Here is a 25427-nt window from a genome sequence, read left to right as displayed (position 1 = left end):
ACATTCTATAAAATGCCATTGCTATGGTTTTCAGGAATAACTTTTATCCATTCATACCTTGGTTAGGTCACTAAGTTGGCAGAATAAGATTGCAGAAGACAGAGAATGTGCCTCCAGCTGGCAGGTTTTAAAACCTACAGCTGTTTAAAGAATTGGATCAATTGGTGTATGAAGGAGCAGTGCTAAGGGTACAAAGATGAAAGATAAAAGTATTTTATGCTTTAATGTGCATTAGAAGTGGAAAAACACAAGTTTTCACTATGCTGCTGCGTGAGAGAAATGTTATTGACATAGATGTATCAAGGATGATTGCAGTACATCCAAACTAATATTTAAATTTAAACTGATTTTACTGCCTTTCTATAGAAAATAGCTGTTTGGTTGGGTTCATAAATGAAAGAATGGAATGACTCAAGTATTTAAAGAATACTGCTAAGGGCCTTTTTTTATGATTAAGGGGCAAAAGGCAAGTACAACCCATTAGAATGCATTTTTCTGTCATAAGAACACTGTATCATCTTTCTGAAAAAATTCTCCAGAAAAAAATGGTTACAAATTATATGAAAAAATTGTCATAACAGGAAAAAGCTATAGTTAATCAAGTATAAAAAAGAAAATCATCTTTACTTAAAAAAAAAAAACAAATCTGAGAAAAATTCTTTCTGATCCAATCCTAAAACCTTAAGAAGATGCCCAGCCTCCATATAATTATCTAATTTATGTTATCATTTCTAGTGTGCTATAACTAATAAAGCCCATAAGTACTATAAAAAATTACAGCTGAAACTATTTCTCACGTCATTCACATTAGACTTCTTGTGCAAGCTGTTTCTTTGGAGAGATTATTTTCTACAGTACTATCATGCATTCTAATCTTTTCATAATTAGAGAATAATGTAAAGGTCTCTCCCCTGCTGACTCCAAACTTTGTTAATATTATATAGCCTTGTTCGATGACATTTAAAAATTTGTCTAAATTATATTATCCTAGTTCCAGTAAATCTAAAAGTCCAAATAACTCATTTCATGTTTCTTTTCCAAGAAGCAGATATCTTCTTGTTGAATGTCAGGATAAAATGTTCAGACAATTAGCTGTTGAGCTTTAATAATAATAATTATTGGTTTTGTTGGTGTGGGTTTTGTTTTTGGGTTGTTTTTGTTTTTTTAAGAAGACATTCAATTGGGCATAACAGCAGGAAATCTCTAAAATTACAGGATCCTCCTAGTCATGTACTTGTACCTGTATGTGAATTAACTTTATCAAGACTTCACACAGTGCAAGGAGTTCAAAAGTCTTACAGAATTAAATGCCTAGACAACAGGTTTCATCTTTATCTCAACACAAGGAAATACAATGATACTCCATAAAGAACAAAGTTATGTATTATAGGCTTCTTTGGAATAAATGTTAAAACAAATGGAAAAAAAAGAAAAAACCTGGACATAATTATTTATAATTAAAGGAATTTACCAGGGATAAAAGCTTGTACAGATGAGTTTTCTATATACAGCAATTCCACTGGATGCAATCCCAATCATAAGATCTAGGTTATGGAGATCCTGCAAAAGAAAAATACTGTAAGAAGACGGATGCAATTTGTGTCAATCCCATTTATCTACTTTTAAATTTATTTTCAAGCTTCCTATATTTAAATTGCTATACTTGAGGAAAAAATTCAACAACTTATTTGAGTTTTGATTTTTGTTCCTCTTTCCTTTGATGTTCTAAACCTTCATTCATTAAAACAAATTGCGAAGTTCATCTTACTACACTGGATATTCTTTTGGTCAGTATCAGACTAAATTTTCCAGTCTAGCCTTATTAATTTCAGCATAGAAAAGAAGTTGAAGTACTTCCCAAGATCAGTCAGGGAAATGTCAGAGACTTTTGGGAACTGAATACAAATTTCCTGATTATAAGCAGTTTAAAAAGAGAGAGGAAATAATTCCTTACTTTTTCTTAAAAAGGTCTTAACAATAACAACTGGACAATGGCCACAATTTTGTATATGAGAGAGTATGTTGGAGAAACATACATCTGTACATGAATATTTGATACATTAAGTCCATTATTAAAACTAAGTCCATTATTAACTAAACTAAAAATGGTGCACTAACCTAACACTCTCAGCTAGAAAAAAAAACTCATACATTTGCAATCCTTTCTAGGTAGTGAGATACTCAGAAGAAAACACTTTCTTCCATATAAGCAACAATTAGACTTTAAAAAATCCCCCCAAAAAATAAAAGGCAGGGAGGAAGATTCTGGATGGTCAATTTGATTCTAAACCCCAGCTGATGTTACAGAAGTTAGAAATACTGGCTTCCCATTTATTATGATCAACACATACTAATAAGTTATTACACAAAGTTCTAAAAAGAGCTCAACACATACGTAAATCCACATGTAAGGGTAGAATCCATTGTTTAAAATGTCAGGTTTGACTCAAAAGCAGTTTCAAGCTGTTTTGTAAAGGATTGCCAGTGGCAATGGATTCTCTTAAAGCCTTCAGTAGCACAGATGCTCCTCTAGATGGTACTCTGTGCTCTATTAATATACCGTTTTCCTCCATGTCCAATTCCAATTTCTTTATATTAGCAAGGTACAGAAGAATAGAATAGATAGCAAGTGCTCTGACAATACTGTGGAAAGTCTACAATAAATCCTTTTAAAATAATTGAATAGAAAAGTACAGGCATATGAACAAGTGAAGCTCAACTTAATTTGCAAAGTGATTTATAAATCTTCAGTGAAATATCACAATGGTTCACAGAGAATGATCATAACCTATTTAATACACAGTGCATTAACACTGAATACTGGTGCAATTAATTCTAGGAAGATGAGAGGAATACCAGTCCTGGCTCAGAGTATAAAAGAAGAAAATCATTAGGTAGGTAGTAGGCCAAATACACTCAAAGTAACCCAGAACCCTCAGCACTCTGCTGCCCCACTTGCCAGGAACTGCTGCAAAGGAGCTGGTTAAATCTTCATTGCAAGAAGCCCCTAAACTGCCAGTTTATGCCAGCATAATACAGGAATCCAGAATTGGCGACCCTTTATTTTAATATTTGGGGTGAAAAATTAGGTATTTCAGGAGATGAATTGCATGTAATTTAGCTGTCTCTACCATGATGCATTCAACCTAAAGCAGGGCAGAAAACTGTATTATTAGAACCTGGAGCTTACTCCAGGTTCCTGCTTTTAAAAATCAATACTGCAAAGAAAAAATAGCTGTAGGAGAAAGAGCTGAAAATTGACATGATTTAGCAGAATAAAGGATTAACTGAACATTTGATAGAGATTAATTAGCCTGAACTACTCTATTTTCTCCAGGAGCTTTGTCAGAACAAAGTTCATTCCCTACTCCTCTTTGCACCAGTCCAAACCATTAATTTCCCATGTTATTTGCTATTATGAATTCTCCTGTGTTAAGTTTAAGAAACACAAAACTCAAATCTTGGACTAGCATAAAAAGAGAGTCTCACAAAAGAAATAAGATGATGTGCAGCTATTTCCCTTTCAAAATATCTATGCTGTTAAATGGCACAATAAAGAAATAACATTCATGTATTTATAAAAAGAAATAGGTAACATGGAGGAAATAATTTAAAAAAGCTGTAAGGATAAAACTTATCATGCCAAGCATATAGCTAATTGAGTACTGATTCACAATTGTTTTAGTTTACCATTACCACCTTGATTTTTATAGATTTACTATTTTTTCACTTTCATACTAAAAGATTTAAGGAACCTCAGTCTTCCTGGAAAGGGACAAAACTTTAAGTAAAAGGAGCTTTTTTGACATGGCTGCAGTTGAACTGCAAGCATTACTGCTATTTTTACGGATGACCAAGATGAATTATGTGTCAGGACAGTTACAAATTCAGTGGAAGAATGATTCCCTGGAGTCCATTAAACATAATAAACACTTCTGATCCAGGAAATCCTCTAGCTGTAAATCAGCAGAAACTGAGAAGGGGAGTTATTAGTAGGGGTGTAATTGGTTGTCTCTGGAGTTTTGTACTTCCAAAACCTCAGTTACAAGTAATTGTTTTGATTGAATGCTGTGAGGCAAACCTCTCAGCCAACATGTTATTTTTGATTATATTCCTGAAGGCCTACAAGAAGATTACATTGAAGGTTAAGTACATCCCCCAATATTCTGCTTCTTCGGGGAAGCTATCCCCCTGCTTTGGCAGGGATGTTTGCAGTGCCTCCTGATACCCTCTTTCCCACTTAATACTGCTCTTAAGTCACCCAGTTTTGTCACACCCCAGTGCAGATTTAGAAGGGGCTACTTGAACTGTGGTTTTGTGAAAGGCTTTATCTCTGTGGATTCTGACGATTGACATCTTTGCTGCTCAGTCTTAGTTCTCTTAGGTTGTGTATGGCAGAAGAGCCAGGTAAGACTTAGCTTTTATACTAATAAAAGAAGCTGATGCTCCTGTACTGCTGGTTCATCTACAAACACTTCTGCTTTTATTTTCTGATGATAAATCTGAACTGCTAAAATTGCAATATTAAAATATGAAATAGTGTTAGGATCAGGAGAGCTATTTCAATATCTTAAAGTTTTATTGATAATTCTTGAATTCCCAATCTCCTTTTGACTCTGGTCCGCTATCTTATTTGCTCAATAACTAGTCTGCTGTTTACTCATTTTTCATTTTTATTCAGAGTTGAAGATAGGAAATTTGTTGAATCAATAATGTTTTTATTTCCTTCCTAGCTGCTTCTAAATGGCTAGATTTTTGGTTCAAGTGCTAGAAAAAACAGTTCACTTCAAATATTTTACGCTTCAAAAAAAATTGAATTGTGATAAAAAATATTATTTTGGCTTGAAGCAGTAGCAAGACAGTCTGCATTTTAGCAGTCTGGAATAGACTAGGCTTTCATTCAAATCTGTTCTCTAGTTGATTCAGATCAGACAGGTCAGTGTCAGGCAGAGCAGGAATTCATGACCAACATTCTGACAACCTGTGAGACCAAGGTCATTAAATATGAAAAAAACACATTTGGGGAAAAAACCTCAACAAAACAGTGTTTAAGCAGATATCTTCAGAAGGTATTTCTACTCAGACAAAGCAGCCCAGTACATTGCCACGAAATTTCATTTAGCTGAAAATGTCTGAATCAATACTATCTTCACTGCTGTTATGACCACTACTGACATCTTGTAGGTACTTTGGTGGCCTACAACTCAGAAAGGATAACGAAAACTGGAAGAATTTTCAGAAACAGCATCCCATAAACACATAGTGGTATTCTTGGAACTTTAGTTGGCTTATCAAAAGAGAAGGAAAAACAATAGTAATCTTCATTTAGGAAATCATTCATCTGCAATACACTCCATTTAGTCTTTATACTACAAGCTTTTTGCCAAAATAATTTACTATTAGTTAGAAGCACTAATGGCAACTGGCACACCAGGATGCAAATAAAAAGTATTTTGGGGATTCACCTCAAATGAATACTGTAATCAAACAATTAGCAGGCAGTAAAATACTGGGGCATGTTTCTTATCAATATACATCCTATGTCAGAAAGATTTCAAATACAGTTTCAATGGTCATCTCTCAAGTTGTTAAATACTGCTTAGAGTTAGCCTGGAGTCAGGGAATACAGGAATTTTAAAAAAGAAAACTCTTACGTTCTTAAAACCTAAGAAATTAGTATTAGCAATTCAGATTAATTAAACTCTTCAAACACCTGGGAACTAACAGTACTAAATAGAGCATTCATTTTCTTTCCTGCTAAGGCAATACAGAAAATTTAGTAAAATTATTAAGTAAAATATATTGTAGTAATGAAATAACTTTTCTTAAAAATACATTGTTATCCTTTCAAGAAGATTTAGCTTACTTGGTTGAAATTCCAAGACCTACGTTACACAAAAATTATTGAAAAGTCACCCTACTCTAATTAAAAGTAACACATGTTAAACTCAATACTTAAACACTTTTTTTTTAATTGCTCTTAGGTTCATGTAAAAAAAAAAGCATATAAATTCATTTTCCAAGTGAAAAATTACAATGTAAACATACTCTACCACTGTGCAATTCCACTCCATAGAATTCAAGTGTTCGTGCTATATTTATATAGCAGGATTCTGCTTCAGATTGCTTGAGGCCTCTGAAAGAAGAGAAAAAAGCAATAAATATGAACCACATGCAATTTTTTTTTAAATATGATATTATATTTATTTAAAATGCAGAAAAAACAGAAAAATCCCACAGCCCAGTGTCTGGGAAATAAACATCATTAAGTAGTACCATAAGATCTTCACTGATGAAGGTCCTCCTAAAACCCACTGAAATAATTGAACAAATTAGACACAATGTTATTACCTTAGCCATTCTGCACCAGCTCCTTTTAGAAAAATAATTTTTATATGTTATGTTCAAAGGGATGAGGAAACTGTTCTGCTGTAAAAACTTACTTTATAGCAAGAAGCTTTATCATGCAAATATTCTATATTGCATAGCCTCTCAGGAGAAAGTAATTTAAATGAAAGGTTAGAAGCAGGAATGTGCTAATAAAATAAAGAGGAGAAAGCACATTAAATATGTTAAAGTTATGAAACTCACAAAGGAAGAGACATCTATAAGTCCTAAAATACTTTTTTCTCCTGCTGCTATGTGCTGCAAGACATACAAGGATTTGATCTTATGGTCTTTTAGAAAGCTTCTACAATTTTGAGATTTCTACTGTGTTTTTTGTGGGTTTTTTGTTGTTGGTGGTGGGTTTTTTTACAGAGATAAAACCTCAAAAATCCCCACACCCTGAATAAACAGATTATCTATCCTTATGGAAGGACTACGTAGGACCTGCTAAGAGCTTTAAACAGCGATTCAGGCACTGCAGCATATTCCCATAACTGTGAGAACAGAAGCTGTGGGATGCATGTAATACCTACACACACTGGAGTAGAAAATACATCTGATGCCATCCTATCATATCTGCAACTAAGTACAGGTGAAAACAACTCTTTGCTAGATGAGTTTCCAAAATTACATGCAAAAATTATGTTAATCAAATGCAATTTAAGTAGAACCTGCAAAAAGCTGACATAATATTGTGTTATGTTAAGAACTGCAGCTACAAAGGCTTTCCAAATAAGGCAGTAATTCTCACTTTTGAAAGGGGCTTTAATTCAAAAGGTTGGCATCTATTACTTCCAATTAATATCCATCCTTTTAAATGTCAAGCCATCAAAATGTTATGCCCTGAAATAGACATTTAGGTTATGCTCCAGGAAACTGAAAGTCGCCTTTGATGGGAAAGCCACAGACAACACTGTGGCTTGAGGATGTCACAATATTGGGGGAAAAAAAAAAGCTGCTTGTCATAATCCTGAGTTAAACTACTTTCTTAGACCTACAACTGCACCAAGTATTGTCACTCTTTCACTTTGTCAGAAAATTGGAGAAAATCAGAAAATAACACAATGCAAAATGACCGTTTTGTTATACAACAGGATGCTGAATGTTTGCAAGAATACATCAATTTAATTTAAAAAATTTGATCAAGAACTTTGTTCAGAAAGTCTGTTGCATACCAACCAGATATGCCTGTAAATTTTGATTCTCATTTTGAATACACCATCTACACCAGATCTGTCATGCCGTCTGTTTTGAAGGGCAAACAAGAAAAAGTATCTCAGCACAGACTTAGGTTTTTTACTTGTCTATGTTACACCCTTCTACTCAATTAAAGATGAAATGAAGCCTTGAGGTCCCTAAGCAGATGGTAGTTACTTGGTGAGATAAACAGGCAAGAGGAAACTGGCCTTGGTGTCTCTCTGTTGATAGCCAAGTGCTAACAAGTCTCATCTGGCACATATATATAAGCATCCTATGAAGTTTCCAATGCATCCTTCTCCTCAAACTGATGGCTGGATCTAGCAAGTGCTATGAAAACATTACTAATTTGGACCAAAGACCTAAGGCTGCTTATGCACTAAACAAAAACAAACAAGAAAACCATGTTAGAAGAAATTACATATAGAAACCTCCCCTCTACGGATTTAGAGATGAACACAGAAGGAAAATTTCTGAAGTTATACCAGTTCAATATGACAACAGTTCCTTTCTCAACAGCTGTGTACTGTCTGCTGAATAGTGTCTGACATGAACAGGTTTAGAGAACGACTGCCTCAGATTTTGCAAATCAACATAAAACCTACATAATAAAAACCTTGCACTGAGTTATAACCTGCAAGGCATAACATTACTTCTCAAGTCTGTACTGTGTTTCATCAAATCAAGACTTTTTATTTTCCTTTGAGAAAGTTTCCCAAAGGATAGACACTAAAGAATGAAGGATAGATATTTGCAGGGTTGACTTTCAAATCCTGTAATCTAAAAATATCGATTTTAAAGGGACAATAATTTACAGATAAACTATTGGTCTGCAGCAAATATTATTGACTCCAGGTCAGCAGAAATCCCATTCCAAAGCAACAATGTTCTTTTCAAAGGGTCTCGCCTTTCCTTTCCAGAAGGCCTGATGAACACCAGAACCATTCTTGTCTCATCTGTCATGGCACAGAATGACTCAAAACCACATCTCAGACCTAAGTATTCACTATGAATGCCAAAGAAGTATGCAAGAAATACTGACAGGTTAAACAATACTTTGGCTGTCTTTCTCTGCACTCTGAATTAAAAACGGCCTGAAAAGCCAAGTTTCAGAGAGGTGTTAAAACAATAAAGAAATATTTTTTCCAGTCCAATCTACTCAGTATTTTTATTCAGAACTTTAATTACCATAACTTATGCTAATTCAAATACAGCAGTTAAACTTCTCAGTCATCAAGGGTTCACTTTACCAAAGACACTCAATGAAGGCGTCGATTTCACTGAAAGAACCCAGAAAAGAAAGGAGTCTTTCCAACAGACTCCACTACATCCTAGCCTGGCCCAAAGGTAACTTCTGGTCTCTGCAGGACATAACCAGTTTTATACCACTTGCTACTATGGCAGTAAAGACATGAGTTCAACCCAACCACTTCAAGACTCTTCAGAATCTTCCCTCAGCAGTCTCCAGGATGACTACTTCCTAAAGACAAGATTTATTCCTGTCTACAAGTGCCCCACTAAAAACTACAGAGCCTGCTGGAAACTGCAAATTAATTTGGAGGACTAGAGGCATCAGCTGCTGTGCTCCTGAACATGAACAGCTAGGAAAGCAGACCAGATTAGTACCTACAACAGAACAGACAGTTGCAGTTAAAAGTTCAGTGGTCATCTCTCTTCTACTCCATAAATGACAACGCATGTTCCGGACTGCTTAGGAACACGTGAAGTTCAGAACTACTCACTACACCCACTAGCAGTAAAGACACAAGAGGGAGAGGTAAGAGTATTGAAAGATCAGAAAAAAGAGCTGAGAAACATTAGGAGGAGATGAAAATGTAAATATGTTGGTCTATAAATCAAAGAAACTAAGAGAGTTGGGAATTAGCTCTCTTGCAGTTAAAATACAGACAGAGAAAACAAGTCCATAGAGAGCTGGATTTCATTTACTCAAATACTCACAAGACACTTTCTTAGATTGGCATATTTGCATTCAGCTTCTGAATATCAGATCAACACTACTAACTCTAAAACTTGCATTTTAAAAGAGACAAATCAGCAGGGCCAGAAAGAATAATTATCAGCACAGTGACTGCAATAATAAGTTGCAGCCTTTATAATACCCTCAGCAGAGTGGAGAGAAAGCACAATATTAATTGAAGTGTCTTATGGTTATTGGTTGTTTTTTTTTACATAGATAGACAAAAAAATCTACACATTTTGAAAAATGGTCAAACGTCCTTGATCCTCAAACATTTAGTATAGTGTTTTAGATTGTTTCCATTAATAATGTATAAGGCTAACTGATTTACTAGAGGTTATATCTAGAAATTTATTTAAATGTTTTAATACATTAACATCATACTCGGAATATACTTAGGCAAGCACCTACACAACAAACCCAAGTATTTCATTTAACAGAAGCTATTTGAAACATAACCGGCCATTGTACTGAAACTACTAAGAACTTAAGTATTCCTTTTAGCATCTTGTTTTTAGTTCAAAAACTTAATACGTAAGAGAGAACTAAAAGTTCACATTACCTGTGCTGCTCATGTAGAGATTCTACTTTGGTAAGAAAATCTTTGTTCTGCTCTGGTATAAAGTTGTAATTTGAGAGATGTCCTGAATGATGCATCGACGTGTTATAGTCTCCAAGTTGCGCTGTTAGGAAACAAGAAACACATACACAATGTTTTCATAGTTAATTGATCATTATTTAGAAGAAATTCCTTCTCATTAACACACAATGGTGAAATGCAGGAATTACAAATTATTTCCCAACAGACAAGCAGTTTTGAACATGGGGAATTGTATGGCACCAGTGAAAAGTTTTTTTGAAAATACACTTAACATAACTACAATCTCAGACACTGAATGACTCAGTACTTTATTTAGTTACTTATATAGCCCCATTTTTGCACTACAAGCTGTAACACCACCAGACAGGCATTACACACCATGTCAACACAGCTGTGTGGTACTGTAACATTAGAGAACACAAAATTGCTTCAGTAAGAGATGGAAAATGAAATCAATTTGATACACAGTTATTTGACTTTAATATATCAAAAGCCATCAAAAAGATCTGTGACTTAGAAAGCACCTACTCTTCACACAGTTAGGTAGAAATTGTTCAATTCACAACTATGGTGCTGTCCTAGAAATTCAATTGTCAATCCTTCCTCAGGTGAACATGAGTTACTTAGCAAAGCATGTGAAATAACTGCTGATTTACACATATCTAGCTGCTACAAAAAGTAAATATATATTTACAGCCAAAAAGAAATTCTTTAAAACTTTATTCCTTCAAGAATTATACTAATTAGTATATATTTTTAAAACAGTGACTAGATAAAAAGCTAATTCTTATCCATAATTAGTAGCATATCTGAAAAAAATTAACATAAACCTTAAGTTCATAGCCTCAGTCTGTGTAAGTTTTTTTTAAAACCTAGATCAGCATAAGTTTACACCCTGGAAAATATACCCAAACCTTTCAGTTGTCATGAAGCAACAAGTTTTGGGGCAGAAAGGAGACTATTTCAAATAAATTACTTGTTTAATTTCCACAAATGTACCTTGTTTCAATTAAGCAAGTAATTCAAACATCACATTTGGTGAAATCTGTGTTTGGATTAAACAGTTGGAGATTAAACACCAAAAATAATGGTATGTATGTATAAGCAAATCATTATAACCTGTATTAATCCGCTTTTCCCTTAAGAGCATGTAATAGTGATTATAAAGACAAGTTTCCCAGAAGTTATTTATACAACTTGCAAATTAACACAAAAGAAAATATTTGGTAGACTGCAAACAATTCAGCATAGAAAGCCCCTCAACTAAATCATAGTTCAAGAGCACTTTGGAATAATACTATTATTTTCCAGGAAAAAAAAAAAAGAGATATTTAAATTATTCAGGTTGAGGGTTTGGGGTGCAGGGGGTGGTACATCAGAAATCATTTACAGCTACATAACTATAGAGGATCTGTAATACAGGGGATAACTAATATCTGCCCCTTGTATATTCAAAAAGCATGATTTCTATGGCCTCAAAAATGGAACTACTGCGATACTAAACAATTCCAAGGCAAATGCTGTAAAAAGCTAATATAGTTGCTTGCATACCTAATTTTCAGCATCATGGGAACTATTTTTAAAAAAGGGAATGATAAACAGTGAGCAATTTACTCAGAACACAGATGTTCCTGCAATGCTTAGTCCTTTCTTTTTAAAGGGAGTCTGAGCTTTAAATTACTTAGCAAAACTAAATATTTACTATTAGAACCAAAACATATTTGAACATTCCTGTCAAATAATATTTATCTGAAGAACACCATCACCACAACAACACAACCACAAACAGGCTAAACCAACCAAAAAAAAAAAAACCCTACACCAAAAAACCAAGACAGAAGATCCAGAATTATAACAAGAAGCTGAAATAATTTTTAGGAATATCAGTATACTAACAAAAGTCCAAGTCTGCCAAGACTAACAGTAAGGCAACAACAATAAAAACAAAACCCTAAAAACTTCTAGGACAAAGTATGCTAATAACAGTGCAAAATAAAACACACAATTTCACAGATGACAGTAGTTGATTGAGGACTCTTTCCTTCACTAGTCATTAATACAACCCATTTTTTCTATAAAAAAAATTACCTTTTTAAGGTTTGTTGCAGCTAGTTTGAATTACAACCCTGTCAGTGGGAAAAGGCCAGACTGCCAGGAATAAGATAATGTAGCTTTCCACTTCAATCTTATTTGCAATAGGAAAAGGTATTTTTACTACAGTTTTACCTTCTCTAAAGAGGGCAACTGCTATTCCTTCACACATTATGAGGTAGAGTCTTCTCTCTCATCTTCCAAATGTGGAGGTTGCTCTGTTTTTTTCCCCTCTTCCTCCTAGCTACCTGAGGTCATGCCAAGAAGGGGAGCAATTTAGCATACTACTTGCTTCTCTAACTTTCTAGGCAACTGTCACAGTTGAAGAGAAACTAGAAATGTTGATGAGTAGACATCTTGGAAGACTAATGATCATGTGCAGAATTTAATTATCCAATTAGGAAAAAATAGTTAGGGCATATCAAGATGTTGGTAAGAATAATAAGCTGTGATGCTTCCATCTCTTTACTGAATTTCTCCAGAAGAGAGCAGAGGAGAAGGAAATAATAAAGACCTATTTCTAATCTGAGTTTCTCCTTAGTTTCTTTTCTCATCACATGAACCAGCAGATATTGACTCAATGAAAATAAAGTTACAGTACAAAAAAAAGCCTATTTTTACCTTTTTCCATTCTAGCCCGCTGTTGCTCTTTAATTCATTATAACTGGGAAACAATATAGAGTAAAATGAAAAAAATGGAATCAAGGATGAGCAAAAAAAAAAAAAACAACAACAACCAACTAACCAACAACCTGCTATTTGAGTATCAGATATTGTGTTTTAGGGTTCTATATCTAATATAGAAAGGCTTCAAAGAAAGAAATGTGATGGACCAGGCATTTAGAAAGGACATATGCAATAAAAAGAGGACATTGATTTTTATAGCTGCTACTAAGGGGCGGTCCCATGGTGTAATGGTGAGCACTCCGGACTCTGATCACAAGGTTGTGAGTTCGAGTCTCAGTGGAGACCGTACCGGGCAGTTAAATGCCCTCCCTGCCATCCGATTCCATCAGATCTCGGATGCTCAGCAGGGTCAGCCCTGGTTAGTACTGGGTGCTGAAGACAGTCCTGAGGACTTCACTGTTACCATCCAAGCTTGCTCAGCCATGGCAGATGGACCTTGGGACTTAAACAGTGGGGCCAGTTCTGTGCACGCTGTGCCTCACCTAAAAAATCCACTGCGCAGGCTTGAAGGGCACACCCACGTGGGGAAAGCCCTTCCCAAATCTTCGTTTGCGAAGTTTGGCCATACATACATATACATACATACTAAGAGTGCAATAGCCAAGTAGCCATGTTGACATACCAAAACACTGGTTCTCCAAGCTTCCAATATAGTAAGAATTTATAAATGCTTGAAACACAAAAAGAGTCTTGAGTTCATATATGGTTATTCAGCATATGATCTGCCTATGCCTTACTGAAGCCTAAACAAGCCATCTATTCTTCAGGCTTTTTAAAAACAATTTTTCAGTCAGAACACATGTGTATATTTTTGTCTCTTTCTCCTAGGAATAGAAAGACTTCTGTGCAGGAAAGTAACAAAGAAAAACACTAATTAAAATTTTTAAAATGTACACATTTTAATAAGATTATGATACAGAGGAAGAGAAGACCAGGAAAAAGTGTATTTACACTGCACTGATAGATTTCAATACTAATTCTACAGGTACAGATGAATCTTCCCTAGACAGAGAAGCTCAAGTAGTAGATATATTGCTGCACTTAAGGACAAAAAAATAAAAAGAGAGCTTTATAGAGGGAAGATCTGACACATAGGAAAGCAAAATAGGCCATTGATACCAACAGCTCTTACAGTACTTAAGTAATTACTGAGTCTTCATTTATACAGTGGTTTCTTCCAAGAAAGCATTGGTAAATCAGCTTACATATTAGGGTAAGGCAGCACCGATCTCATTCCTGTCCTTCCCTACCACAGGAGAAGGGTGCAAAGAAGACAGAGTCTGACTCTTTGAGTTACAAAAGAAGGACAGACAACAGAAATTTCAGCACTGGAAATGCAAAACTGAACTGGAAAGGCTCTTAGCATCTCAATCTGACTCAGAAGAAGCTCTTCCAAGCTAAATTTGCCTGTCATTCTTAGTTACATGAAGATATTTTTGATGTCCAAGCTTTCTACTTGTTATGGGTTTAGCCAAGTAGGCCAAAAATTTAGGCTTTAAAGTTCAGACTAGGCCTGGAATTGTCAGCTGACTTGAGCTGCGCTGGGCTAACTAACAGCTGACTTCTTCTAGCCAGTAATGTTGTATTCCATGCCATGTTACAACATCATCTAAGAAGGGGTAAGAGCCGGTGTGTGGGTGTGGCTTGGTCAGTTCCACCATGGCTGGGCTACAAGCCAGACGTGGTGCAGCTTCTGTCTTGGAGTAGGCCTTGCTCCTGCTATTGCTGCTGCTTGCATTTTGTTTGAGTTCAGGGAAGTAGAAATATTTTTTTGTTATACCTTCTCTTTCTTGCAGGGTGTCTTTTAGAGTACTTATAGATCTAGAGTGATACACTTTGTATTAATTGGGGAGTGGGAAGTTATTTCTTGTTATATATATATAACTTGTGTAAGTGTGTGTTATAGTGTAGTTTTCTATTAATTTTCTCTTTTCTGTATAAATACATGTAGCTAGTTTAAGCATAAAACTAGTTTAGAGGGGTTTTTTCCCCTTTCTCCCTTTTCTCAGCCGAAGGCTAACTCTATTCTTTCGGCAGTTGGCATTTTGCCAGCTCAACCCAAGACACTACTACATCACCAAAATAATTATTTGGTTCCAGTTTCAGAAATTATTTTCGTTGTTGGTTTTGAATGTCAACAGTACCAAAATACCACCTTTCAATCTGGCCTGATTTCTACAGCCCTAGAACATATAACATAGAAAAGGTAAATCTTCAGCTTTGTACACCTTAAAGGGTGACAGATTTCTAATTCCCATATATGTGACACCCTTCCAGGTACAGATGACACATCAATCTCCAATTCTACAGAAGAAAAGTGGGTCTCCAAATCTACAGACTTTGCTTGTAAATAGTACTTAAAACAAAAATTGTATAAAAAGTAATAGCATCTATTTCTACATATGGGCATTTCAGGTAACTATAGATGTGAGGAGGGAAATGTATGAATGGCTCATGAGCTAACCATGATGGAAAATCAGTTATAGATACTATGGACAACTTGGTCTAAGCAGTATCTATTAAAGCTAGTGTTTGAAAACTGGTTTAATAACAACTTTTTAAAGATCTAAGAAGTGCACCAGAAAAGAATCAAATAGTTTCACAACAAATTTTTAACTTTTTTTGCAAGGTTGAATATTTTAGATCACAAAAGTGAACAGATAAGTGAACTGAGTTGCCCGTTTTTTAAAAAGGATAACTACATATGCAAATCAGGTTCCCAATGGAACAGAAGATAACCAAACAACAGGAAGAGTCTAGCATATAAATTGCAAAAATCTTCAGATATAGAACTGCAATCCAGGATTAAAACATAGTTAGGATCATATAACTGGTCTCCAAATCAGGACAGTAATAATGACTCACATGCGAGATGAGGATGAAATGTAGAATTAAAGACAAATATTAAATTTATCTTCACATGAACACCAAGGTACAAAAAGAAACTTAATCTGTACAGTTTAATCAGTTTAGACATTTTAAGTGATTGCTTCTTTGCACAAAAAGAGAACAGAAGAAAGATGAATGTATTGCATAAAAATGTAGTTTTACAGATTCTGAACAATAAATATTAAGTATTCAGGTATTAAAATGCTTCCAGAATTAGAAAATAGTCTGCTACAGCAGAATTCAGTTTCCAAAAACCAACACAAAAATGTAGACACTTATTCAAGAGAGAATAAAAAGGTGCATTGAAAATGAGCACAATCCATGTAGATGTAGCAATTAAAGACATCATGTTGAAAATGGCTTTCAGAGACAAATTCCTAAAAGGTCCAAAACCATCATAAGTGAATTTTGAGAGAAGGAAAGGTGTTTTAACAAGTGGAGCTTGTATCCAAATAAGGACAAGAGCAGGAATACTTATCCACTCAGCCATTAATTTTGATGTCCATACTGGACAAGTAGAACCAGCTATCATGTGAGTAAAACTAACTTGTTTTGTAAAATGCTTGACACTCAAGAGCCCTTAAAAAAACCCAAAACAACGTTCAGCCTAGACATGACTGTAAATAGCTGCTTATGACCACTTACGACAGCTGGTCATTTTGTGGTAAGACAGAATGAGAAATTAGGCATTAATAAAAACAAAGGAACAATTGTAGGGGGGAAAATAAAAGAAAATTACGCATACACAACAGTGGTCTCCAAGATATTTACCACTCTGGAATGAAAAATGAGCCAGTCATTGTACTGCCCTTTATTAAAAGAATTAAAAAAAAAATCAGCAGCTCAAAGCCCAGACAACACATAAAAAAATAATCACAAGATAAAGAAACAAATTAAAAAATACAAGTTATACTAAGTTGCTATTTCTGCATCTCAAATACAATACATACTTCAGAAACCATACTGACACAATTAAAGTATTGAGAAAAATAAAGTGTAATCCAAAGTACATTTCAAAAAGTACGGCGATAAAAGACTTAAGGGAATAGTTATCAGCACTCCCAAAACATTACAAGATTCTGCAGAACCAATGCATCTGATCTTCTATCATATAGGCTGTCTCTCAACATTCACCACTACTAATTTGAGAATCACAGTATCATTTAGGTTGGACAAGACCTCTAAGATCACTAAGTCCAGTCATTAACCCAGCTCTATCAAATCCACCGCTAAACCATGTTCCTCAGTGCCACTTCTACAGGCTTTTAAAATACCTCCAGGAGTGATGATTCAGCCACTTCCCTGGACAGTTTGATCCAAAGCCTGACAACCTTTTTGGTGAAGAAATTTTTCCTAATATCCAATCTAAAACTGCCTTGGCACAAGACGTGGAATACTGTACTATGTGGACTTTGTCCTTGGGAAACTCTTCTTTCCTCCTTGTTAGTTATTTTGTGCAAAAATATTTAATAGGTTCATCCACTTTAAAAACAAGTCTACAAGGTGCTGCAGAAAGTCAGCTCCTTCAGCTACAGCACTGGTCAGTATCCCAATGTGGGGCTCTCCAGTCTAGAGATTACAGCATTGAACCTTGTCTTTGATATGTTACAGATTCAAAAAATTATTTGTGGTTTAATGGATGAAGACCACATAAACAAAGCAATGATCTTCTGAAGTGACACCTGCATTGCCTAGCAAAACTGTAAAATATAGTTAAGGAAAACCAACTTAAAACAGCTGGAAAGCTGCTGTATATAAACCATCAGAACAGGACAGTCTTACAAGATTTGTTGTACAGAGATGCTAACAATCTCAGGAGCAGCAATCTAGACCACAGTGAACTTCATGGAAGAAAACAGTAGAGTATTTCAATTAGTCTCTCCAAGTGATTCTTGTATTGGGAGTTCCATCACCATCACAGATACCACTGGTACTGGTGACAACAGGTACTGTAATGTATGATAAAAGTACCTGTGACTGAACAGCACTAATGCAAACTTCAGAAGAACTGATGTGATATGCACACAATCCTCAGATTACCCAACAACTAGTAAGTAATTTCAAACACTGGAAATTCAGCTCGAAGTTCTCTATATTCATCCAATCTGATTTTAATTCTGAGGCATAAGCTTTACAGATGACCTGAAAAGTAGCAGAAACCTGACTGACCTCTAAGCAAATTTCTCAGCTTACCTTATGCCCTCCTGAGCACCATTTCACTTCAAGAAAGCATAGGTGGGGAGCACACACATGGAAAAAAAAAACACATGAAAAGAGGGAGGTCTCCATAAATTAGGAATTACATGGAGCTGCTTTTGATGATCTTCTAAATCTTACCACCCAACTCTTCTGGAATCTCAGCTTTTGTCCATCCCCAGAATTCTAACTCTTACGCCCAACTCCTGAGGGACTTGCACACTAAGCTCAGCTTTCCTTGAATCCTCACCCTTGCCAGGCTTCCTTTTCTTAGAAGATGTTAAAGTCTATTTGAATACCAAACAACCAGTCAACCCCCTTCTGGACAAATTCCATAAGATAGTGTGCTACAGAAACTTCCTGGTTCTCAAAGCAGAGCTGAGAGGGCAACAATATCGCAGGAGACAAGAGCAACTGACGCTCAGGAAAACACAAGCTTAGAAGGATTCATAACATCTTTGTTGGCTTTGTTGCTGTGCTTCAGATTCAAGCCCCAATTCAGCAATGGATTTATGTACATAAAAGCATATTCTCATGGAACTTACATACCAGTAGCTTGTCATTTGAATAATGGCCTGGAAACAGCAATTTAGTACATGAAGTGATAGAAAACAAGTGCTGCTAAATCAGCCTTGTAACATTTTAAATAATAGGTTTCCTTATTTAATTTTATAGACTCTACAACATTCCTATTTTACGGTAGTAAAAACCAAGTTGTATGCCTTACCATTTTTTTTTCAGTATAAGAGTACCCTTCTGACTTAACAATTTTGAAATTATTTGAAATGTACCTTAACAAATTCTCCTTAAAAATAAAAATTCTACCTCCACTGATCATTTTGTCACAATGCATACTACTGATAATACACTAACTACTTAATCTTGAAGTGTCTGAACTGGATTCGTAATCAGGTTTGGTCACATGTTATTTAGACAGTATTCACACCCATTGCATTTCCCTGTAAGTTAACACCCCTAGGGAACACAGGGTGTGCTAGAAGAGTGCAGAATAACGTGTCAGAGTTTTGTTTCAGAACCACGGTACTGAACCCCAATGCCTGCAAAAGGGCAGCATTCCAGTGGCACAACAGATATCACCAAAAATTGTCCCTTTGCAAAACTGAAAGCCTGTAGAGGTCAACCATACAACTGGCACATGTGAAAACTACAGTTAAGAAGCAAGAGTGGAATTATTAAACACCAGTCTTCTTGCACTGTGAGAGACATCTGCTTCAGCCCTCCCATCAGCAACAACTGCTACACCTTTAAAATAAATAACCCACACGATTGTCAGACAACAATGATTTTCCCTTCTGCATACAAGGGAGGTTACAAAAGGAGGGAATAACCTAAAAGCCATGAAGAAATCACAGTGAACAGTTCAGGTAGAATCAACATGTAGCAACTTCAAAAAATGGATTTCTCATAAGCAGATACCTCATATCCAAGAACTTCAACTCTCCTCAGTAAATATGATTAGAAATTAAAGCACTAATAGGAAAATATTGAGAAGAATCCCAGCAAACATGACTCAATAAGGAGACTCAGATTTTCCTCGGATTTCAGAAAGTCTTTCCTATGCCATCACTATTAGGCAAACAGCAACAACCTGGCAGCAAAATTAAAACCTTTATTCTTTTTTTTTTTAAGGGAATACATCTTTCTATTAAATGTTCCATTCTTTACCAATGCAGAAAATAAATATTGGTATCACACAAACAGCAACAGAAATGTTTGGATTTTGTTTGGGTTTTTTTTTTTTGGTTTTTTGTTTGGTTGGTTGGTTTGGTTTGGAGTGGGTTTTTGGTCTATGTGTGTTTTCAATTAAAAATAAACCAACAAACCAAAACAAAACAAAAAATCTCATCACCTGGTAATAGGAGCACAATCTACGGGTGAGAAAAACCAGGTAAATAGATTGATGGAAAATTCCAGAACCAACAATGAAAGAGAAAGATTAAAACACACTAGCACCCTTTGACAATCGTTACTGCCCCTCTATCATTATCCTTTAGTACAGATAGCTGCATTAGCATCCCAGGCACTAAAAAGGCAACAGTCATAAAACTGAAGTGGAAATGGGCACTACTTTGGGATTTGGGGTACATTAGATGTGGCATGATTAATTTTACTTTGTGATAAAATATTTGCATTCTTCAGTGTCCCTTTGCATTGCTGAGCTTTAGCACAACGGGGTCAGCAATTGTACATTTAGCAATCCTAATGGTTCAGCGTATTTAAGTCTTCACGTGCCCTTACTCTGCCTCAGGAAAACTAAGACTGCAAACTACAATGGAAAACTTTTTCTGGTTTCAATTGTTCTTAGAAGATTGAATGTGATTACAGTTCCATTTTTATAAAGGATGCAACATATGACATGCTTAAACATAAAAGTTAACGTTTATAGCCACTTAGGATTTTAATAGTTACCAAAAGTTTATTATATTCTTCTTTGGAAACCAGATTTTAATTGTTTAGCTTGGTCCTTATTTCAAACAAAAATTACCTCAATCATTTCTGTGGGCCTTGGCTATCCTTTCCATAAAGAAATGAGATTCAGCCAAGTAATTACACAACTATTCTAAGCATGCTTTCTCCTGACAACCATTTCAACAATTATGCAAACTCCACTAAACCCTCAACCTGTTTTTTTCTTTGTTTGCTTAATGAGAAAGGTCTTCCTCCAGCTGTTTTTCCATTATCTGTCCAGGATGCTTGTGAGGCATTGGATCAGACTCCATTTTGGTTTTCCTACTGAAGATATTTTTCTAACATCATCCTTTGAGTATTTTTCTTCCAGTTGTAGGCAGATCAGAAGCATGTAAGTTCTTGGCTATAGAGTCACCTTAAATGTATTGCAAAGTGGCAGTTTTACATAATTAACAAACCAAATTCCATAAAAAAATTACGTAAGAACACTGTAGTTTCTTAATCATGAGTTTACCTTCCTCTTAACTGCTCTCTAGATGGCCACTTATTCCCCTGGAATGCTTTCCTGTAGTTATTGTAACACACAGTGAGTTTCACTATATTGTTTCCAATGACAATGCAAACTTGACTCTTTTGTCAGCAGTACAAGCACACATAAATAAGAACAACTCTTGTATCAACATTTTTTTGTTTTTTGACAGGCCTAACAAGTATGTTTTTCCTATTTAGACTGTCTGAAGGCTGCTTTAATAACCTGCACCTGCTTTACAAAAAAATCATCTGTAGCAAATAGATAAGGAAAAGACTCTCTCCTTATTTTCCAGAGCCAATCAGCACAGAAAGTACTTGGTCAAATACATTAAGTAACAAAATGATGATTGGTTATTACTTACATTGTACTGCATACGATGCCAGGACAACAGCAGAACTAATGGGGCATGACAACCTGGAAAGGAGGGGAAACCTTATTTATTATACATAATATTACATACTTTTTCTTTATTATATAATAACTATACTTGTATATTATATATAAATATAATATATATATAAAAGTATATATGTATAAATGATTTATTAAAATGTGTCTGCAATTAGTTCAGTATGTGAAGACCATACCAAAGAGTATCTGATTTTTTTTCTTACTAAGTTTGATCATCAAAGCACAGTTGGGCTGAACATTAAACAGTTTCTTAAGTGAATGGAAGTAAGTAGTTTTAAAAAGACATGCTCAAATTCTTCGTAGATGATTATTCAGGAAAGAATAAGGATTTTTATGGGGCTCCGGACATTACTTTAATAGCTGCATTCTGGTGTATTCAAAATTAGACACAAACACTAAAATTAGCCAATGCCAAGCACAAAGACAACTCTGATCTTATGACCAAAATTGATTTCATAGAAGAAAAAAGCCAAACCCTGCAGGCAATTTACATTTGGCAGCAAATATTTGGACTACCTTTTCCTTTTTTTTTTTCTTTTTTTTTTTAAATGTACAAACACACAGCAATCACAGGCAAAAGAAACACTGGATATATGCCCATCATATAGGTAATACAACCCTGAAATCATGAGAAGCGATAGTGTGAACTGCCTTTTGCTACTCTTTCCTGATTACTGCAGAAGACAGCAGATCCCATTTAGAATTCCATGCCTGGCACATCAAGTTTTGCATAAATATCTCTGCAGCTGACATTATGCCTGCAGACATACAACATCTCCTATAGCTCATTCACAACAGACTTCTAAAATGTTCTTAATAAGTGAGCTATGTGAAAATTTGTAACATTTTCTAGCAGTTAGATTTTTCTTTAAAGCAATGTCTCAAAAGGCACATTTTTATAGCAACAATACCCTCAGAAAAAGGCTTTCTTTATTTTTGTCCTAGTTCAGCAGCCAGGACCAGTTTATTACTGTGTGGGTGTGACCAAAGCTGTGTATTCTACACCTCCTATCTCATTTCTCATGAACTGTTAACAATGGACCATTTGCAGCAGCTGCCCAGGGCACACCTGACCCCTTGCGATGTAAGCTGGGCGTTAATGAAGCCTGTGAGGTAGGAGCTGTGATAACTCCTCTCCGGGGAGTCGTTAGCACCTCAACACCCAGCCTGAGGGGGCATGTCTGCTAATGGGCCATCAAGGATTCAAAAAATATCCCATAAATCACAGAGTCAGATCACCCATTGTGGAACTTCCTGCCCTGGAGGAGGTACTGGGCAGTCCTGCCTGAACCTGAGGGTATATAATTTTGGGGTTTGGAGACTTTTGGGACCACTTGTCGGATCCAGAGGAAGACCAGAACCTCGACAGGACTGCGACCACCACTCTCGACCAGACTGCGACCATCATCTGCACCAACAGGTTTTTCTTTCCCTTCCTTTTACTTTGGACTCAGGGGGACCATGTGGGGCTCAGCACAGGGGCAAACAAACACCACTCTGTTTGTGCCCCAGGGTGCTGGGTTGTACTTCTGTGTTTTGTGGTTTAAAACCAATTTCTCTTTGTATCATTGCATTTATTGTAATACTTTTATTAAATTGTAACACTGACATAATCTCTTTTGTGTTGGGTTCACTTCTGCCAGTTTAACTTTAAAGCACAATTTTATTAAAAAAATAAACTGAAGATTCTTCTTATTACCTTCCTTCTGCAATATCCATCTTCAACTGCAAAAAGAATAAGTGCCTAGAAAAGATAATTTTGGAGAAGAAACACATATACATTTATTTTAGAAGTATGGTTTAAACAGCTACATATATTAGTTTGATTTCATAAGATTTCCCAGCAAACTATACAAACAGATATACACAGGTTAGTGTCATTTACAAGTATGCAATCATAAACTCATACTCTTTCACAACAGTTTTAAGGGTCTTTGGCAGTCTGTACTGCAACTCCAGGACCACAGTACTAATGTCACAGTTAGCCCTACAAAAACTAAACCACTACAGAACTGGTCTCTCTTTCTTCCTGGAATAGTCATCTTGAATGCAACATCAAAAAACAAACAAAAAAAAAACAAAAAACCTCCAAAACCAACAAAACTAAATACCAGTCAAGACAGACTGTGATAGTCTTTCTTGCAACTACTCCGTGGAGGATGAGACATTTGTCGAGCAGCATATGCTGACAAAAAGCTCTTAATTCTCCAAGAGCAGTTCAGTCTTGCTCTTATTAATGTATTTGAAAATATTACTTTATAGTGATACTGAAAAGTTGAGATGTGAAGAACCATAAAGAGCAGATCATTGAATAATTTCAGTTTTAAACTGCAGAACAGCTTAAAACTACATAATTTTTAAATACTGAAACAAGTCAATAGCTGGATTTCCTACAAGAATATAATTTTAAATATTGTGATATTTATATTCTCAAGTCACTGAAATTAGCAAGGAATGAAAATGTTAGAAAAAGTACCACTAGAATGGTTGTCTTCGAATTTTAAATTCCAAATCACAAGCACTGAACAAAACAAATATTCAATGAAAATCGTGTCACAAATTAATTGAAAATTGCTTGTAATTCATGTATTCCACCACCCCAAAAGCTCAGAGACATGTTAAAAAAGATTTAAAGGCCTACTGTAAACTGAAGAATTATAGATATTTTCATGTTGCAAGTAATGGGCAAACTAAGAAACAAGAACTGTTATCTGTTCCTCCTGAAACAAAATAAACCCCACCTTCCAATACCCTTGGCATTAAATCTACCACACGTGTTCAAAACTGACTCAATGTTGATATAAAACTTCTAAGATAGACCTAGGGCATGCAAACTTAAAACCCCAAGGAATTCAAGGTACAAATAAACTAACTTCCATCTTTGTACCAACTTATACTTTGGCTGTATTTTGGACTTGTAGGCTGTGTACAGCAGAAATCATTAATCATGAGCATTGTACTAAGTTGCCTATTCCAAACGCATTTAATATCAGGAGTTATACAAAGTTGTCTATGTAATAAAGCACAGTTTACCACGCTGTGAACATGTGAAAGGAGGGCCTTCCTTGTTCATGGAAGCAAACATCAAAGAGAAGTTACCTGGTTTGTTCTTGCTGAAGTGTGTTAGGATCAGGTATAAAGAACCTTACACGAAAACGAAGGGTGCAGGGAAAACCTCCTGCAATATTTTAGAAGAGCAAATCAAATTTTTAGTTTAAAACAGAAAGAGCCTATGGTTTTAATGTCTATATTTACAGAAAAAAATAACATGAACAATGACATAGAAATGACCTGTACTTTTCTCATGAAACTAAAAGAAACCATGAGAAGTCTCACCTGATCCCCTAACACCAACTATGAGAGGAAAACACTCATTGTAATGCTTTCATTTAAAGTACTTTGTATATGCTATTTTGCATAGAAGGCTTTATTTCATGACCTTTGCTTCATAAGCATTAGAAAAGAGAATAGCACCAAATATGCTTGAGGTGTCTCAATTAGGATAATGCTCAATTCCATCTTTTGTATAAATACACGAAACTACAGAAGTTCACCGTGTTAACTTTGCGTATGAACTGGGATTAAAATACATCATCTCTAGCACAGGGTAGAAATAGAGCTGAAAAATAGAGCTCAAGTGCCACAGCACAGAATGAGATGATGTCACTCAGTCCTCCTAAGCTGCTATTTGGCAGCATCTTGCTGGCCCGCCTGTCCTTCTTGGTAAGCACTCTGTTACCCAAAACTGTTTATAAACAAGACATACTAGCACAATACATACACTTGCGAGCGTACGTACACTTGGATTTTTGATTAGTTTTTTTATTAAAAAAGCACAAAATTTGGTTTTTAATGCTGTACTTGAGTCACAAAATTGCCAGATTCAACATGAAACTGGCTATGCTTCCCTTGATCAAAACCCCCCTTCGTTATCTTCCCAATCAGGAGGAACTCACTAACACTACAATAAGACTACTGCTTTCATGGCCATGGTGTCTAACCTTGCTCAGAAGCCAGGTTTAGCTGCT

General features: G+C 35.5%; 1 protein-coding gene across 5 annotated transcripts in view; it reads right to left on the bottom strand.

The window, feature by feature from the left end:
- Positions 1 to 25427, bottom strand: part of PTPN3 (protein tyrosine phosphatase non-receptor type 3) — a 171593-nt gene that overhangs the window by 63479 nt on the left and 82687 nt on the right. For all 5 annotated transcript variants that reach the window (XM_071553582.1, XM_071553584.1, XM_071553586.1 and 2 more), the window contains 6 exons: positions 24499 to 24577; positions 23099 to 23143; positions 21350 to 21402; positions 10125 to 10245; positions 6049 to 6136; positions 1472 to 1560 (listed from right to left, as the gene is read on the bottom strand). In XM_071553582.1, coding sequence (XP_071409683.1) covers positions 1472 to 1560; positions 6049 to 6136; positions 10125 to 10245; positions 21350 to 21402; positions 23099 to 23143; positions 24499 to 24577 — 475 coding nt within the window. The remainder of the gene's footprint in view (positions 1 to 1471; positions 1561 to 6048; positions 6137 to 10124; positions 10246 to 21349; positions 21403 to 23098; positions 23144 to 24498; positions 24578 to 25427) is intronic.

The sequence above is a fragment of the Pithys albifrons genome, chromosome 4 (assembly GCF_047495875.1).
Source record: "Pithys albifrons albifrons isolate INPA30051 chromosome 4, PitAlb_v1, whole genome shotgun sequence".
Classification (NCBI taxonomy): Eukaryota; Metazoa; Chordata; class Aves; order Passeriformes; family Thamnophilidae; genus Pithys; species Pithys albifrons.
Note: the sequence above shows the minus strand (reverse complement) of the source record. Positions and strands in the feature narration are given on the sequence as shown.